A 19,360-nucleotide genomic window follows, 5' to 3' on the forward strand; every position below is an offset into this window, starting at 1 on the left:
CTGGAGAGACCGTCTGCATTCGCGTGGTCCACTCCAGGCCGATGTTCCACCCGGAAGTCCATTCCCTGTAGGGAGATGGACCACCTCAACAACTTGGGATTTTCCCCCTTCATCTGCATCAGCCAACGAAGGGGTCGGTGGTCAGTCTGAACCAGGAAGTGCGAGCCAAAGCGGTATGGCCGCAGCTTCTTCAGAGCCCACACCACCGCAAAAGCTTCCCTCTCAATGGCACTCCACTTCTGTTCCCGGGGAAGCAGTCTCCTGGATAAGAAGACTACGGGTTGATCCAGGCCCTCTTCATTGAGTTGCGATAACACTGCCCCAATGCCATGTTCTGATGCATCTGTTTGGACAATGAACTCCTTGGAGAAGTCTGGGGCCCTCAGGACCGGTGCCGCACACATTGCCTGTTTCAACTTTTCAAAGGCTTGCTGACAAGCCTTTGTCCAAACTACCCGTCGAGGTTGTTTCTTGGAGGTGAGCTCTGTGAGGGGCGCTACAATAGTGCCATACCCCTTCACAAAGCGACGGTAGTATCCTGTGAGGCCCAGGAAAGCTCGGACCTCAGTCTGTGTCTTGGGGGGTTCCCAGGCCATGATCGCCTCAATCTTCGCCTGCAGGGGCTGCACAGTCCCCCTACCCACCAAGTGTCCAAGGTACACAACCGACCCCTGCCCAATCTGGCATTTGCTGGCTTTGATGGTCAATCCAGCTTGTCTCAGGGCCTGGAGAACGGCCTGCAAATGCTGCAGATGGTCCTCCCAACTGCTACTGAAGACAGCAATGTCATCTAAGTAAGCAGCAGAGAAACTCTCCATTCCAGAGAGGACCTGGTTCACCAGCCGCTGAAATGTGGCAGGGGCGTTCTTGAGCCCAAAGGGCATCACACAGAACTGGTAGTGTCCCTCAGGCGTGGAGAAGGCTGACCTTTCCCTTGCTCCATCTGTCAAGGAGATCTGCCAGTACCCTGAAGTGAGGTCAAAGGTACTCAGATATTGGGCAGCTCCTAGCCGGTCAATCAATTCATCCGCCCTAGGGATCGGATGAGCATCAGTCCTTGTCACTGAATTCAGTCCTCGGTAATCCACACAGAACCTCAGTTCGGGTGTGGTGCGGCTTTTGGCACGAGCACCACCGGACTGGACCAAGGGCTGTTGGAAGGTTCAATCACTCCCAGCTCTAGCATCTTGGCAACTTCTCCGTGGATGCTAGCCTTCACCTTGTCAGACAGCCGGTAGGTCTTGGACTTCACTGGTGGGCTGTCTCCTGTGTCCACATCATGGGTACACAGGTGGGTCCTTCCCGGGACAAGGGAGAACAACGAAGAGTACTGCTCCAGTATCTGGCGGCAGTCCTCCCGTTGCTCAGGAGTTAGAGTAGGAGAGAGAATCACTCCCTCCACTGACCCATCCTTCTCTTGGGACGAAAAGAGATCTGGGAGAGGTTCGCTTTCCGCTTCCTCTTCCCCGTCAGTCACCATCATTAGCATGACTTCGGGCCTCTCATGGTGGGGCTTGAGTCGGTTGGCATGCAGCACCCGTAGGGGCTGTCGAGGGGTCTTAAGGTCCACCAGGTATGTGGCCTTACCCTTCTTTTCCAACACCTCAAAGGGGCCTGTCCAGCGATCCTGGAGGGCGCTAAGCTCTCCAGGCTCCATCACCCACACTTTCTGTCCAGGCTCCAATTCCACCTGGTGAGCATTGTGGTCATACCACTCCTTCATGACTGCCTGCCTGGCCTCCAAGTTGTCAGAAGCTTGCTTCCACAACTTCGCCATTTGGCTCCTGAAGGCCAGCATGTAGCTCACCACATCCTGGGGGGGTTTCCTGGGAGATTTCTCCCAACCATCCTTCACCAGGCTGAGAGGACCGCGTACAGGGTGCCCATACAGAAGCTCAAAGGGGCTGAAGCCCACTCCCTTCTGGGGCACTTCCCTGTAGGAAAAGAGTAAACAGGGTAGGAGGACATCCCATTTCCTCCGCAGGCTCTCGGGCAGACTTCTGATCATGCCCTTCAAGGTCTTATTAAACCTCTCAACCAGTCCATTCGACTGGGGGAGATAAGGAGTGGTGAACCGGTAGGTCACTCCACACTCCTTCCACATGGCCCGCATGTAAGCTGACAGGAAGTTGGTCCCCCTGTCGGACACAACTTCCTTGGGAAATCCCACTCGGGTAAAGATTCCCATTAGGGCTCTTGCCACTACAGGTGCAGTGACTGTCCTCAGAGGTATTGCCTCTGGGTACCGTGTGGCATGATCCACCAGTACCAGGATAAACCTGTGAACAGCTGCTGTTGGTGGATCCAAAGGCCCTACAATGTCGATGCCCACCCTCTCAAAGGGTGTGCTAACGACTGGAAGTGGTTCCAGGGGAGCCTTTAGCTTCACCCCTGTTTTCCCACTGGCCTGGCAGGTTACACATGTCCTACAGTATGTGTTGGACGCCACTTTCATCTGAGGCCAGTAAAAGTGGAGGACAAACCGTGCAAAGGTCTTGTCCTGGCCTAAGTGTCCTGCCAGGGGTATGGCATGAGCCAATTCCAAAAGAAAGGCTCGGTACTGTTGCGGGACTACCAAGGCCCTCGATGAACCAGGCGAGGGTACCTTGGGTTCACTGTAGAGGAGTCCATCCTCCCAGTAAATATGGTAATGTCCCGTAACATCACCTGCTGCTTGGGCTTCAGCCTGTCGCCTCAGTCCCTCAAGGGTGGGGCACTCCCTCTGCCCCTTACAGAATTCCTCTCTGGTAGGACCTCCCTCCACATGCCACTCCGCAGGGATGGGCAAATCCTCCAGAGAGTCTACTTCCCCCTCCACGGACTCCTGGTCCACCACCGCAGGTGGCCGATCTGTCTCATGGGGTGTGGAAGCCGGAGCAGGCTTTCTCTGTCTCCGGGTCTGTCCCTTCTTAGCAGCGGGTTGGGCCATTGTTCCAGGCTCCAACCCAGGCGAACTCCCTCTCCGGGCAGTCGCAGACCGTGTGCTGACACAGGCCCAGTCAGGTGTACCCAGCATCGCAGAATGCGTCCGGTATTCCACCTCTCTCCAAGTGTTGTGTTCCATGTCATTCCCCAACAGACAATCGACTGGCACGGCAGGGCTTACGGAAACTCGAAGTGAACCTGCAACCCCCTCCCACTCAAAGGGAACCTCAGCCACTGGATAGTGGCCCATTCTGCCGTCAGCCATCGCGGCGGGGTGGAGTACATTAGGAACAACCTGCTCTGGGGACACCAGCTGACTTCTCACCATAGTCATGCTGGCTCCTGTATCCCTCAGAGCCTCCCCTCTCTGGCCATTGATGGTAACCCATTGCCCATACTTTGTAGTATTTGGGGGCACCTGGATCTTTGGCACCATCTCCCGCTCTCCCAGGGACACTAAGGTGACACCCGCCCACTCACCCCCCTTATCTAAGGGCAACTCCTCCCCGAGCGCTACACTAGCTACTCCCGGTGACTTTCCTCCGGTGGGAGGGGGTGGTCTCTTTGGGCATCTGACATCTCCCTTATAATGTCCAACGCCACCGCATTCAAAACAGTGGAGAACCCTGGGCTGCTGGCTTTGGCCAGGATGAGGGTTCCGGGGCGGGTTTGTCCTAGGGGTGAAACCTGCTCCCTTCCCTTGGAAGTTATTTTGGGGACCTTTAGAGAACTCTTTCTTTTTCTCCCCCCCCTCCTTCTTCTGGGGGGCGCCCTGTCCGGCTTTTTGAGATTCCCCTCCAGTCCCCTTGGAGGACACCCGGGTACTTGTCCAGATGTCCGCCTCCTCTGCAAGCTTCCGGGGATTGGTCAGCTTGCTGTCTACCAGGTGTTGGCGCAGCTCGGGAAAACATTTCTCGAGGAGGTGTTCTCTCAAAAACAGGTCGTACAGCCCCTCATAATCCTTTACCTCACTGCCCTTGACCCAACCCTCTAAGGCCTTTCTGGCGTAATCAAGGAAGTCCACCCAGTTCTGAGTGCTCATCTTGTGGCTCCCCCTGAACTTCTGTCGGTACCTTTCTGGGGTGAGCCCGAACTTCCTCAACAACGCCAGCTTCATGGTGGGGTAGTTTGTCTGTTCCTCTGGATCCAGGCCCAGCAAGGTGTCCCGACCAACAGGAGGCATGTACTTGTACAAACTACCCCCCCAGTGCTTCTCCTGCACTCCATGAACCTTCAGTGAAACCTCATAAGCGGCCAGCCACTTAGCTACATCATCCCCCTGACTGAAGCTCGCTATCAGGTCCTTGGGGATATAGGGTTTGGTCTCCCTGGCTGACTCCTTTGGTTCGCTGCCACCATTCCTATCAGGAGAGGACCCCCGTCGCAGACTTTGGAGCTCCAGTTCCTTCAGTCTAAACTCGTGGACCATCCTCCTCTCCTCTTTCTCCTGCTCCAACTTAGCCAACTCCCACCTTAACTGTCTTTTCTCCCTCCTATCGGTGAGCTCGGCTTCCGTTAGGCTTCTCCCAGAGATGCTACTGCCCTTTCTGGAATAGGACACTGGTCCGGTGAGTAAGTTTTCCCCCTCATGGCGGAATAACTCTTCTACCTCCCCCACCGCGTCCTGGTCGACCTCTTCATCCTCCTCCTTCGTCTCTTGGTGTGCCTCCACCCAGGCCCTAAGGCTAGTCTGGAGCTCCCCCTTCCTGGCACCATGTTTGAAAAAGACCCCCATCTGTTGGCAGAACATTTTCAACTGGGACACGGAATAGACTTCCAGGTTTTCCACAGCGAACTCCATTGTGAGTCAGGCAAACCTGGATACACACCAGAAACTTCAGAGTGGCAAGGGCCACCTAAAGCCAACTCCACCCACCTCCAGGAATAAATTTAGAAAAAACAAAAAGACTAATTGGGAGGGCCGCAAGGAGAAAACTCCTGGTGTAGGTTGGGTGTATTACGTCAAATTACTAGTAAGTAGCTGCAACCAAGTCCGCGATCCCACCGCTAGGCACCAATATGTTGGAATTAGGTGGCCTGGCCTAGGGCAAGACTAACATTCAGAGGCACAGTGTAAAGGTTGCAGACCACCCAAAAGTAATTCCACGCAATAGCACTCAAAAAGAAAACACTACACCAAAATTATATGAAAATACGTACTGCTTTATATAAAAATAATATATTCTCTGGTCCTCAAGATATAAATAGCTTAGAACACTTCAGGTCAATTTAGTTATAAATAGCTTAGAACATTTCAAGTCAATTTAGATCAGTATTTATCATTTAAACTGCTAAGCAATTAGTCAGCCAGTTTCAACATTACAGTTCATTTGTCATTAAACCAGTTTCAAAGAAAATCACAATGCAGTACCTTTCAGTTGAACTAAGAGGGTCCAATTAGGTAATGACTGTACTCAGCTTACTTAAATCAGGCCAGAGCCTCACTCTCATTTACATGAAACACATTTAGCTTCTCTACTACTTCTCTGAATACCCTTGGTTTAGATGCACTTTCATCAGCATTTAGTTAAGCCCCCAAAGTAGTGGAATGGGAATATTTTGTAGTACACTACACTCAAAATATCCAGTCACTGAAGGTTTCCTTAAGTCAATCACCAGCGTCACTCTCCCCCTTTCAGAACTCCTCCTTACTTGTTTATACCAGGCGGATGTGCAGACAGTTCGGTTTCAGGGGACAAGATCAATCTGGCGTGAGGGGCTGGGGGAAAACAAGGCTAGAGAAGCTCCCAAGCCTCAGCTGACTCCTCAACGTGAGCCTGCTCCTCCGCGCTACCTTCGCGCTCCGGGCAGACCCCAACCCTCTTCACCGCTGCCAGGCCTCCTCGCTCTCCCTCCCTGCTCAGGCCGACTCTTCCACGCGGCGCACGAGCAGGAGGAAGCGACCTGACACACGGCCAGCTGTAGCACCCTCCGGCGCCTCTCCTCACTCTGGCAGTGGACGCGCTGATCTCTCGCTCATGCGCGAGGCGCTCCTACTTGCTTTCCCAGGGGACGCGCTGATCTTCGGGTCATGCGCGAAGCTCTTCCTCGCTCTCACCTCCCGCCTCCTCGGATCCGGCTCCGCCTCACGGAGCCCGGCGGCTCAACGGGGCATGCGCGGAGGGCTAGTGTCTCTCCCACAGAGACCGCGCTGGTCGCGCTGCGCTGCCCTTCTTCTCCGCTCCTCACCTCAGGGCTGGCAGGTACAGATCCACAGCGACGCCGCTCACCACGCTGGATTGGGGGGGTGAAAGGGCGGAACAGCCCGTTTTCTCCTGACTCCCTCAGTGCCTGCTGCTCTCCTCAGTGGCGCTCTGCCACAAAGAGGAGTTGGGAAAGCTGAAGAATAAGTACTGCCCCTTTGCTGTGTTCTGTTGGTGGTGCCCATGCAGTGGCTGTTTCTGTCAAGGAGAGGACAAAAATTGTGGTGTGCAGTGTATCCTGCTTGAAGATCTCCAACGGTCTGAAGTACAGCTTGCCTCCTGTTCTGAGTTCTCAGGGACACAGAGACTTCACTACCAGCTCCCCATAACTCCATTCATGGGAGTTCAGACCTGCCGAGAGGTGCCTGTTCCCATGTTTGGCCTCTGGAGGTGATTCCTGCTTCTGGGAGCTGAGAAAACTTGAAGCAACTAAAGAAGCGTGATGCTTCCGCACCTGTTTCTGATGCAACACCGCCTTGCGGGAAGAATTTCCGCACTTTGCCGACGTGCCGCTGAGGAAACCCACCAACGCCTGCCCACAGCTGGAGAAACTTCTGCACGCCAAGTCTCGTGCACCACTCCTCGAAGTTCGAAATCACCACACCGACTCAGACGCAGGCTCTGCTGTACTGTTGCAAGAACAGACCCATCCGCTTCTGGAGGGATCCCAGCACCTTTGCCGCCGTCGCATCGAGAGCGGACGTCTCCCCGAATCCCCATGCATCGCACTGGGGCACAAAGGTCTAAAATCATGCCGGGCCTCAGTAAGAAACCGATGCAACACCTCTCTGCACAGTAAGAAACCGTTGATCACCTCCTCTTCAGTAAGGAACTGATGCGTAACCTCCCCTGCATGGCAGTAAGAAACCGATGCATCACCTCCCCTGGAGCAAGGAACTGATGTATCACCTTCCCTGTGCGTAAGATACGGACACATCCCCTACCTTGCGGCTGTTTTTGCTTATGACTTTGACGCATCCAAGGTACTATGTGTTGAAACGGTCACATCTTTAGGTTGCTATGGACAGAACTGTATGTTCGAGGCATGTGGGCTGCTGAATTCATATCTGTGCATAGATCGCCACCTAGTGTTGGGTCTGGATGATTGCACATTGTTGTCCTGGAAGAGTCTTCGAAGTATCACAAGATAGGTGGCTCCTCCTCTGGACTACAGTGCGCATGGGCATCCTCTCCATCCTCAGATTGTTTTTTTCCGCCATTGGGTTCGGATGTACTTTCGTTACTCGGAGTTCGGAAATAGATTTATAACTTTCTAAAGGCCAAAAGGTCTTCGGGGCGTCGGTATTGTATCTTCGATCGGTACCAATAACTTATTCCTGTTCTTTCTACTCAGAACGTCGAATCGGGCCGCGTGGCCTTCTCGACACCAGGGCCAATCGTCGAAGGAACGAAGTCCTTTCAAGCGATGCCCCAACTGTAACTCTTAAATACCCACACATTGATAAACACCCAGTCTGTAATAAGTGTTCATCTCCTGAACACAACAAAGCTGACTGCTTAGCTTGTGCTCAATTTAGGTAATAAAAGACTCTTCGGGTTCGACGTGCGGCGAGACAGATGATGCAGAAGTCAGCGCCCGAGCCAGAGAACATCTTTGACGACGACGAAGAGGTCGTCGAGTCTGAAGACTCGGATCAGCAGTCGGAACAGGGGTCTGAACACGACTCAAACTACTGCGTCGATGACGAGGAAGACCTCATTGAGGTAGGGGACGACGAACCAGGCATGGGAGCCGTCGAGGACGACTCCGGTGAGGACACTGGGCCGACCGTGAGTACGGAGCCCAATATATTCGCAGGTTCAGATCCAGAGGCTCAGGTCGAGGCATCGCCGGAAGGCCTTAGCCAAGATGAGGACGCAGATTCTATAGCCCCGCGGTTAAGCCAGGCTAAGAATATAATGCAAGAGCCATTGGTGCGACATTACCAAACTTTGGAAAAATCAAAACAGAAAGTGATGGCAACCAAACAGAAACCAAAACTGATCGACCTCCCATTCTTCGGACCGAAAAGGGCGGATCCGTTGAAGCCGACCAAACAAAAACAGGTCGTCGACCCGTCGAGGTCGCATGCAAAGGTTGTCGAGGCCAGAACCACTACTCCTATGTCCGCGATTAAGCTGAAGGCCGACGACATAGACGTCGACGCCTAGCAATGCAAAGAAAGGACTCGAACGGACAACGGTTGTCGATCATAAACTACGAGTCGAACAACTAAAGCAAGTGCACACTAAGACACTTAAGCAAAAATCAAGACTCGAGCCGAAGAGCTCAGTCGAACCGAGGGAACAAAACATCGCTCCGAAGTAGCAAGCTCCGAAGTCGACACCGGGCCAAAGGATGGTTATCGAACAACCAAAAACAGTCGGATCGATTACCACGGCTCCAAAAAAGAACATACAGTCCACTAAAACGGTCCAACAACCAAAGTCTCTCGGACCGATAAAATTCGGACTTCCTCGGCACGTCAAGCCGAGGGTCGTCGAACAAGATAGTGGATTCGAACCAACCCAGCCAAAAAGGCCAAGACTGGGGGAAAGAGCTAAAGTACCTGAAGAACAGGATCCGTCAGCTGAAGAACAGTCCAAACTGTATGTTGACCCTGATACTGGGAAGGTTACCCTATTAAAAAGAAAAATCAGGCCTGAAACTAACGTTGAGTCCTAAAAAATACCTCTAAAGAGGAAAAGAGACACCTCAACATCTCCAGTTCTCTTTGAGACTATCACACCATATGCGCAAGAGACTTAAATGCACTCGCCCACACGCACAGATGACTATGAGGAGTATGAGGACAATGACCAGTATAATTATCCGACTGATAATGACCAGGACACACAAACTCAGCCATGGACTGACCCTGTAGATCCTGGAGACTTTCAAACAATTCCTGACAATACTGCATACCCTGTTAAAACATCTCCTACAGAGGACACAGCTGCCTTTAACGCACTAATAGAAAGGGCAGCATATAACCACCATGTGGAGATGCATGCAGATCCCATTGATGAAGACTTCCTCTTTGACAGTTTAATTCTCAAACCTCTGGCGAAGTTCCATCTTCAGACAGAGTCCAAAATTCTGGAGGCCTCTTGCAAAAGGGTGGCTGCTCAAGCAGCTAACATTTGGGGAACTGCAAACACACAGGCCCTGTTAGCCAGGTATGACAGGGCGCACTATGACACACTGGAGCAAATCTTCCAACATCTACCAGACCTTTATAAGGAACAGGCAGAATTCCTGATACAAGAGGGAAAGCTCATATCTAACGCATCCATCAAATGTGCCTTAGATGCAGCAGACACAGCAGCCAGGGCTATCAACACCAGTGTCATGCATAGAAGGCATGCGTGGCTACGCATCTCTGGGTTTAAAAATGAAGTCCAAACCACTCTACTTAATCAACCTGTTAACCCGGACTACTTATTTGGACCTGATGTGGACACCATACTGGACAAAATGAAAAAGGACACCGAGACAGCCAAGTCTATGGGTGCCTTGCAGTCACAGCAATATAGAGGCGGTTCCTTTCGTCGCTCCGGCAACAGAGGAGCTGTTAGAGGAACCTCAACACAGCAAACCCCTTACAATAAAGGCAACACGCAAAACACCTACAACAAGAACTGTAGAGGTGGATACCGTGGCAATAACACCAAGGGTAGAGGACGAGGAAATAACAGCTCCAGATCCTCCACCAACACCAAACAGTGACTTCTTGTCGGTGCCCCAGACCATTTAACACCTATCGGGGGAAGACTACAGCAGTTCCTGCCAGTCTGGAAAACCATAACTACAGACAGGTGGGCGAGACAAATTATACAGCAAGGCTATTGCCTAGAGTTAATCTCCACACCGCCCAACATACCCCCAAGACAACGTCCTATGTCCGCAGAACACCTACACTTATTGCAGCAGGAAGTCATCAGCATGCTACAAAAGGGGGCCATAGAACTAGTACCCTTAGAACACCAAGGTACAGGGGTGTACTCTCTGTATTTTCTAATCCCCAAAAAGGACGGGTCTTTCAGACCAATTTTAGACCACAGGCCCCTAAACCAATACATCTTATCAGAGCATTTCCACATGATCACTCTGCAGCAGGTGTTGCCACTGTTGCGTCAAGGAGACTTCCTTGCAACATTGGACCTCAAAGACGCATATTTCCATATACCTATACACCCGACACACAGGAAATATCTCAGGTTTACAATTCTAAACCAGCACTACCAATTCAAGGTCCTCCCTTTTGGGGTGACGACAGCCCAAGTGCCTAGCGACAGTAGCTGCACACCTCAGAAGATAGCATATACATGTCTATCCATATCTGGACGACTGCCTAATACAAGCACAGTCAGCCCAGCAATGTGACAGCCACATGTCGCGCACTATTCACCTCCTGCACAGTCTAGGTTTCTCGCTGAACTACAACAAATCCCATCTCCAGCCTGCCCACGTACAGCAGTATCTGGGAGCAACAATAGACACTCTGGCAGCAAAAGCACAACCCAATTCTGCCAGAATAAACATCATTCAAACGCTCATCCAGAAGTTCAGGCCACAACACTCACTCCCAGCCCGAGTGTTTATGCAACTGATAGGCATGATGGCCTCGTGCATCTTCATAGTCCCTCATGCAAGACTTCACATGCTTCCGCTGCCGGAGTGCCTAGCACGCCAGTGGAACCAAGTTCAGGGGCAATTAAACGACCTAGTGTTGGTGACCAGTCGTGCATACAACTCTCTGCATTGGTGGAAACCACAAAGCCTTTGCAAGGGACGACTGTTCCAGGATCCTGTACCACAAATTGTGCTAACAACGGACGCATCCCTGATAGGGTGGGGAGCCCATGTCCTCCACCACACAGTACAGGGCTTATGGACCACGCAGCAGAAGAAACTGCACATCAACCTGCTAGAGCTGATGGCTATTTTTATGGCAATCAAAGCTTTGAAGGTACATCTGTGCAACAAAACCGTGTTGATCCGGACGGACAACATGACTGCAATGTACTACCTACAGAAACAGGGAGGAACACACTCTCCACAGCTGTCGCATCTGGCTCAGAGTGTGGAAGTGGGCCATCCAGAGAGACATGTTTCTCATGGCGGAACACCTCCCAGGCAAGGACAATCAAATAGCGGATCTGCTCAGCAGACACAGCCAGCAAGTGCACGAGTGGGAGATTCACCCCTCAGCGCTTCAACCATACTTCCAACACTGGGGACAACCAGAAATAGATCTGTTCGCCACAAAGGAAAACGCAAAATGCCGGTCCTTCGCCGCAAGGTTTCCACACCCGCAGTCCCAGGGCAATGCGATATGGATGAACTGGTCAGGCAAATTTGCCTATGCTTTTCCACCAGCACCGTTGATACTGCTGGTGGCACGCAAATTGCGCCAGCACTCCATGACGCTAATCCTAGTTGCTCCAACATGGGCGAGGCAACCGAGGTACACCACGTTCCTAGAACTTTCCGTGGTGCCTTATCAAAGACTACGACTAACACCCAGTCTCTTAACGCAGAGCCATGGAGACATTCAGCACCCAGATCCGCAGCAGCTGCACCTTGCAATCTGGCTCCTGAGGTCATAGAGTTCGGCTACCTCAACTTACCTCCTGACTGCATGAACATTATCAGGGAGGCAAGAAAGCCTACAACAAGAGCTTGCTATGCGCCAAAGTGGAAAGGTTTTGTCATTTATTGTAACAACAACAACGACATAAACCCACTAGACGCGTCCATTCAAAATATCATATGCTATCTTTTGCACTTACACCGCTGCAATCTAGCCTATACGTCCATACGGATACACCTAGTGGCCATAGCCACTTACCTTCAAAACAGGCAGCACCTTTCATTGTTCAGATTGCCTGCAATTAAGGCATTTGTGGAGGGCCTCAAACGAGTGATTCCCCCAAGACACCCACCTTCACCTGTCTGGAACCTAAACATTGTTTTAACCAGACTAATGGTACCACATTTTGAGCCATTACACTCCTGTGAGATACAATTTTTAACATGGAAGGTGGCTTTTCTCGTAGCCATTACTTTGCTTAGAAGAGTTAGCGAGCTGCAAGCCCTAACTATTCAAGAGCCATTCATTCAAATTCACGCAAATAGGGTCGTGCTTCGGACAAACCCTAAATTCATGCCCAAAGTAGTATCACACTTCCGCATCAATCAAACAATAGAACTGCCAGTGTTCTTCCCAAATCCACAGACAGTACCTGAAAGAGCCCTGCACACACTGGATGTCAAGAGAGCTCTCCTATATTACATAGACAGGACAAAAGATGTCAGGAAGACGAAACAGTTATTCGTTGCCTTTTCACCACAACACAAAGGCAACATTTCAAAAAATGGTTTAGCTAGATGGATAGTTAAATGCATCCAAATATGTTACATTAAAGCCAAACGTACTTTAACAGTGCCCCCAAGAGCGCATTCCACACGCAAAATGGGAGCATCCATGGCTTTTCTAGGGTACTTTCCTCTAGAGGAAATATGTAGAGCAGCCACATGGACAACCATACATACATTTACCAAACACTACTGCGTTGATGTGCACTCCAAGCAGCTGTGGGACAGGCTGTTTTCAAAACTCTTTTTCAGACTGCTGCAGCTGGCACAGGTAGCCACTGCTAAGGGAGAGACTGCTATACATTCTATGCACAGATATGAATTCAGCAGCCCACATGCCTCGAACGGAATATGCTACTTACCAGTATGCATCTGCTCTTGGCATGTAGGGCTGCTGACATTCATATCGCCCACCCTCCTCCCCGGTGCCTGTCGCAGCTGCAGCATTCATTCTTACTCTTACTTTCTTGCATGGACATCTCTTACTGTATGACACTCCATCTCTGCCACAATGGCGAAAAACAATCTGAGGATGGAGAGGATGCCTATGCGCACTGTAGTCCAGAGGAGGAGCCACCTATCTCGTGATACTTCGAAGACTCTTCCAGGACAACAATGTGCAATCATCCGGACCCAACACTAGGCGGCGATCTATGCACAGATATGAATGTCAGCAGCCCTACATGCCAAGAACAGATGCATACTGGTAAGTAGCATATTCCTTAACTTTTAAAAATCATATCTTTATAATTGTATGTAGGATTTTTGTCGTTTGTGTCTTGTTTGGTTTGGATAAAGATTAATATCTTTCTAAACTGGTGTGGTGTCATTTGTAGTGTTTTTACTGTTACTGTATGTGTGCACAAATGCTTTAAACACTGCCTCTGAGATAAGCCTGTGTGCTTGTGCAAAGCTACGAAGGCATGCCATTTGAGCAACTTCGCAGCTGTTCCCTGCGGCTCCTCACCCGCAAGATAGTGTTCTTCCTCGCCATAACATCGGTGCTGGGTGTGAGTGAGTTTCAAACTCTGTGTTAAACTGCTGTGCACTGCTTTCTTCCCAGATAAACTTGTTTGGCGGATACAGATATCTTTCTTGCCTAAGGTTGAGACACTGTTCCACAGCGGTCAAAACATGACCTTGCTGGCGTCCTATGCTCCACGTCACCCCTGTAAAGAGGAGAGACTCCATTGGTTAGACCCAAAAAGAGCACTAAGCTGCTACAAAAATAGTACCAAGCCACACCGTGTGGATGATCTGCTCTTTATGAGATTCACTGAAGCAAAGAAAGGCAAGGCTTTGATGAAGAGAATAATATCCAAATAGATTGCGCTCTGAATTAAGTTCTGCTATGTACTGGCTAAAAACAGCATCCGGAAAACCTGCATGTTCATTCTGCTAGGGCAAAAGCTAGCTGCTACCACTGCATTAGCATGCAATTCCCTGTCCTAGACATGTCTCCAGAGGCTATGTGGTTGTCCCTTCATAAATTCACAAAGCAGTATTGTCTGAAAAGTCAGGTTTGCAGAGAGCTGCATTTTACCTGCTGGATCCAGACAGACTTTCTGATTTGAATCAATTCACAGCCCCTTCTCCAAATAGATACTGCTTTGGTATCTGTACAAAAGGTGAGGAATTTGCATCTAGAAGTCTCTATCAAAAGACCAAGTTACTTAACTTTGATAACTCTCTTTCTGGTAGACTCTGTGTAGCCACAGATTCCTCACTGATCCCATAATATGAGTATAATCTGTCCATCAATAGAACCTGAAGTCTAGGAATCTGCACACTGATCGCTCCACTTTGCTTTGGGGCTCTGCGCCTGTTTGTGAGGACAGTTTCAAAACTGAATGACATTAGTGAGCAGGACTAGCACCTGCATAGGTCCGCTTGTTCTTTCCAGAGCGGAACGGTATATTTGTGGAGATGCGTGGTGCAACCTACTGGGACCTAAAGGTAGTACTGAAAAGTTTCCAGATCCTGTCTGAAGCCTAGGAAAGTATTCAGAAAGTAAGGAATCTGCATCTGAATATAGAGTCTACAAGAAAGAGCATTAGCGAAGGTAAGTAACTTGTTTGATAAACTAAAGTATAGAGTACTTGTTACCTGGTTGCAGCCGTGAGTATCAGGAGGGAGATTCATGATGTGTACCCATTGGGTCCTAGATTCACACTGCTAAGCTTCTTATCCCATCATCCGGTTCCAGCAGCTCTGAACACTCTGTAGTGCAAGTGAAACCTTCTCTGATTGTACAATTCTTTTAGAAGTGAAATGCCCACATAGCACACTTCTTACCCTCTGGTATTTGCTCCAGTCTTGTCTGCAACATTTTGATCAATATGGATTGCATTCACACAGTAGAAATGACAATACCTATGTATTCGAGCTTGCTAAATCTCCAAAAAATGCCAGCTTAGGGTTCTATGGGTGCCTCATTCACCATTGCCAACTCAGTGGACTAGACTCTCTAGTTCAGCTGTTAAAGGCACCTTTCTTAAGGTACTTGAACATGAGCTCTGCAAGCACTCCTGATCCTTCGTCATTCTGTCACTATGCTGAGTATCTCTTGTTGAAAGCTTCCAAGACTATAAAAAGCCAAATCAGGAAAAATAGCACTTTGTAGTTAAGTGTAAGATTCTGCATCCAAAAGTGGAGAGATGCAAGATTGTGTTTTGTGGCAATCAGAATACTCTGTTTCATTTAGCACCTCAACACTTCAGAGATACCAGCCAAATAAAAAATGGGTACCATAGGTTTTATGAGGCCACAAAAGGGACAGTTAAATGTTTGTATCTGAAAGAAAACATGTTAGTGTTAGATTCCTTACCTTAGAATATCCCCAGGCGTCAGACTAGATCCGGAAAGTTTTCGTCAGCAGTACCTCTCCGCGTCGCTAGGTGTCGTCTAAAGCTCCGCGTCTGTCGTCGGCGTCGTGATCGCCGGGATGACGTCATCGGAGTACTTAGACGCTGCCCTCGCGCGCTGACGTCAGTTCTTCTTTTTTCTATGCCCGAAGGTAAGTAACTTGTGCATCAGTTAAGCTAGCAACAAACTTGATATGCAACATTGGTGTAGTAGTAATCAGTATCTGTGACATTTGAATCTGTGAAATATTTATTTTTGTCAGGTTTGAAAAAGCAGCTGTTGAGTACCAGGAGCATTTGTGTGCCATGACTGGAGTGGACTGCAGTCCAACAGGTTTTGATAAATCTGTTCTGAAGCTGGCAAATTCAAATAACACCAATTCTGCAAGCCCCAAACATGCCAATGGTAAGAACTGCTAGAATGCTTCTGGATGATTTGTACTGATCATGATTAAAATGTTCACACAAAGGAAACATTACTATTTGTTAAAATACATCAGATGGTCTCTAAAACTATTTTAAACAAAACTATTTTTGTACACTTTAACAGGTGATGCAAAAAAGACTGTCCTGACGAAGCCTAGTGAATCCTCTCCTGAGGTTACAAATTACTTGTGTAACAAAGCATGCGAGTGCTATATTTCGATAGCTGACTGGTCTGCTGTGCAAGAATGGCAGAACACTGTGCAGGAATTGAAGTCAAGTGCGAGCGGTGCATCCATCAATTTGAAAGCTGATTTCAACTACATAAAGTATGATGCATTTATTTTATTGATCCTCATTAAGACAAAGTTTATTGATTTCTTGGATATCCTAAAAGTTACTTTCTTTCTTAAAATTTGAAGTGTTGTACTTGGAGCATACATCACCCTAATGTGTGTATTACACAGCTGTTTCAAAGATTTTTCATACTCTGACCAGGTGTATAGTCTGAACTACAGTGAAGCATAGTTTTGTATGAACTAGTGGCTGTAAGATTTACCACCCTGGTCCTCACCTGTCTACACCAGATTACCACAAATTCCTGTGCTTTCCCTTCTTTACTTGATAGGCCCTTGACATCATTTAACAAATGAGTCAGTAGTAGTCTCACAGTAATCATGGTGACCCTTCCAATGTGTATTAAAGGCAATAAATGCAACACAGATTCATGATTTTAGCACTTAGACCATCAGGGCCCTCAGTTCAGATCACATTACCACTGAAGCAGGTGTGCTGACTGTCCCCAGAATCTTTCTTGTGGTTTTAGCTCCTGCTCTTTTAGGCATTTGCTCCATAATCCCAGAGACTATCATCATACTTGCTGGTAAATTACTGTTCGAGGCATATGAGCTGCAGATCGTACACTATGCATTAGATCGCCACCTGGTGTTGGGCTCGGATGATTGCAGGTTGTTGTCTTCTTGGAGAAGTCTTTGTAGTCACTATATAGGTGACTCCTCCCTTGGACAATACTGCGCATGGGCATCGGCTCCATCCTTAAATTTTTTTTATTCTGCCATTGGGTTCGGTTGAAAGTTTCTCCGCTCCGGCTAGAAAAACCTTTTCAGCAACTTGGAAGCGCAAAAACTTCCTACAACTAATATCGACATCGAATATACAACTTTCGACGCCCTGAACTCTATTCCGGTTCATCGACGCTGGCCGCTGGGCCACTCTACGCCGTGCGGCCTACAACACATGGAAAGAACTCCGTTCAAGAAATGTCCGGTATGCCAAGCAAAATTTCCGCATAGCGATCATCACGAGGCCTGCAACCTCTGTCTATCGCCGGATCACGACGAGTCGACCTGCACAGCTTGTGCATCCTTCCGATCGAAAAAGACCATCCGGGATCGGAGGGCTCGTCGACACGAGATGAGGAGATCAGCCCCAGCACCAGAGAATATCTTCGATGACGAGGTTCCACTCGTTCCGGAAGAGGATTCGACTGATCTCCAGATCATATCAGAGTCAGAGGACTCAGGTGACTCTCCATCACGTCAACCCGTGAGTGTAGGAGAGTAGGGTCTGCAATCCTATGATCACCCGGACTTCTTGCTTTTGTTTCACTGGTTTACGACTTTCTCGGGCTGTGGGCCTGCCAATCAGACCCACAGCCTAGCTGTTCTCTCGCTAAACTGATATGTGTACCTTAGGTGCATTACCCAATTGGGACTGGGCCACCCCGTCAGACCCTGTAACTCGGGGCATCGGTGTACCCAGGGTCTACCAGGGGCTGAAGCATGTATTATGCCACCCCTGGATGGCCATCTAAATCTGACACAACTGGCTGCACGACAGCTGGGGCCATGTGGCGTACTCGCCCGTTGCTGTAGGTGTAGTATCCCTATACCTAACCTTAAAATGGACACCCGAGTTCCTCTGTCACTCCTATGGCAGGCCTTGACAATCCTGAAGGCAGAGTGCATGGAACCGTGTGAATTGGGCTCTGGCACGAGCCGAGCCCGGTTGCAGCTTGCGGAACCAAGACCCAATGGCTGTTCCATGATAACGCGTATCATATTGGTAACTTCGGTATCGCGTTATCAAGACATGTCGAGTAAGGTGTCATACGAATCGGGATGCTGCCCCCTCACCAATTCTGGCGATGAGGTTAGCATTCCGCCCTTCTAGAGGGACACGACATGTACGTAACTGTGAACCCCGGTTAAAGTTAACTGAAGCCTCAGCTCCACAAAATGGACGCTGCCACCACAGACACGAGTCTGACCTCCTGCTGCTGGGAGACCTTCCAGCGAGGAGAGCTCGGACAAAGGGTTTCCTGTCAAGGGCGGTGTTCGCACCGTCCCAGACAGGGTTTGTGTATTCTGGGTAGGTAGGGCTTTGCAAGAAGGTGACTGCGGAGTGGCACCCCGGTGCTCACTACGCATCTGCCGGCTAGAACCAGTTCCAGGGGCGCGCAGCCCCTGACCTGGGGAAAGTCCAGCAGGGGGAGAGGGGTGTAACTACCCCCCTTCCTTGTCCCACCCCTAGGGCAGGACCTAGTCATGTACCCACCCCTTTCTTTAGGCCGGAGCGGGGACCCTTCCAAATCAGATCATCTTTGAATCAAGAATACTTTCTACGAAAGGACTTCGAGACTCTTCTCAAGATTTCTCCCTTGTGGCTAAGGAGTAGTCACCCTGCATCCGCAGGCACCACCTAAGAACTCTGCGGTTTGCTGCAAGTCCTTCCTCAAGGATCCGACGGCCCAGCTCGACGAGAACCGGCTTCCCTGGCACCTCTGACCTCTACCCACGTCGTCAGCTCAGCTGAGATCTGTGGGTGCGACGAGACCTCGAGGGACCGGCCATCATCAAAACCTGCACGCTTTCTTAATCAGCACGACCATCGAAGTAATTCTCCGGTGAGTGCTCTGGGGTCCGAGAAGCCCCGACCCTGAGTAGCTCCAGCACCGAAGTGCAGTCTCCCAGCATCTCCACGATCTGCGTGGGGCCCTTCTGCTCGCTGCTCAGCACGTTGTCTGGTCACTAGCCGCTGGCTTGTGCCCTTCTTTGACGACATCCGTCAACCAATGCTGCTGGTCTGGTTACTCCAGATCGGCCCTTGCTCCCTTTTTCGAGAGGAGCACCCCGGACCCTCCTGGTCCACTCAAGACGCCATCTTAGGCCCACCACGTGGCCCTGAGATCTGCCAAGGCTTGTTGCCCCAATCCTGGGCCCAGCGACGCCGACAGCATCAACCTTCGTGGGACAGCTCGCACCTCCATCCTGGTCGCCGACAACGCCTCCTGGTCCGTGAGACTGCAGAGCCTAGCGTCGCCCACTCACCTAGTCGAGGTGACGGCCAACCGGTGCCTTCCTGGTACCCTCTGACTACTGGCTAGTAGTACGAACTTGGTCCCCTCTGTAGGAGAGTAGGGTCTGCAATCCTATGATCACCCAGATTTTTTGCTTTTGTTTCACTGGTTTACGACTTTCTCTGGCTGTGGGCCTGCCAATCAGACCCACAGCCTGGCTGTTCTCTCTCTAAATTACGATATG

At 50.0% G+C, this 19,360-nt stretch overlaps 1 protein-coding gene across 1 annotated transcript in view; it reads left to right on the forward strand.

Annotated features, from left to right (window-relative positions):
- Positions 1 to 19,360, forward strand: part of SMG1 (SMG1 nonsense mediated mRNA decay associated PI3K related kinase) — a 1,828,328-nt gene that overhangs the window by 591,839 nt on the left and 1,217,129 nt on the right. Inside the window, exons 24-25 of the mRNA XM_086940872.1 lie at positions 15,638 to 15,780; positions 15,925 to 16,126. Coding sequence (XP_086796998.1) covers positions 15,638 to 15,780; positions 15,925 to 16,126 — 345 coding nt within the window. The remainder of the gene's footprint in view (positions 1 to 15,637; positions 15,781 to 15,924; positions 16,127 to 19,360) is intronic.

This window comes from Lissotriton vulgaris, chromosome 10 (assembly GCF_964263255.1).
Source record: "Lissotriton vulgaris chromosome 10, aLisVul1.2, whole genome shotgun sequence".
NCBI lineage: Eukaryota > Metazoa > Chordata > Amphibia > Caudata > Salamandridae > Lissotriton > Lissotriton vulgaris.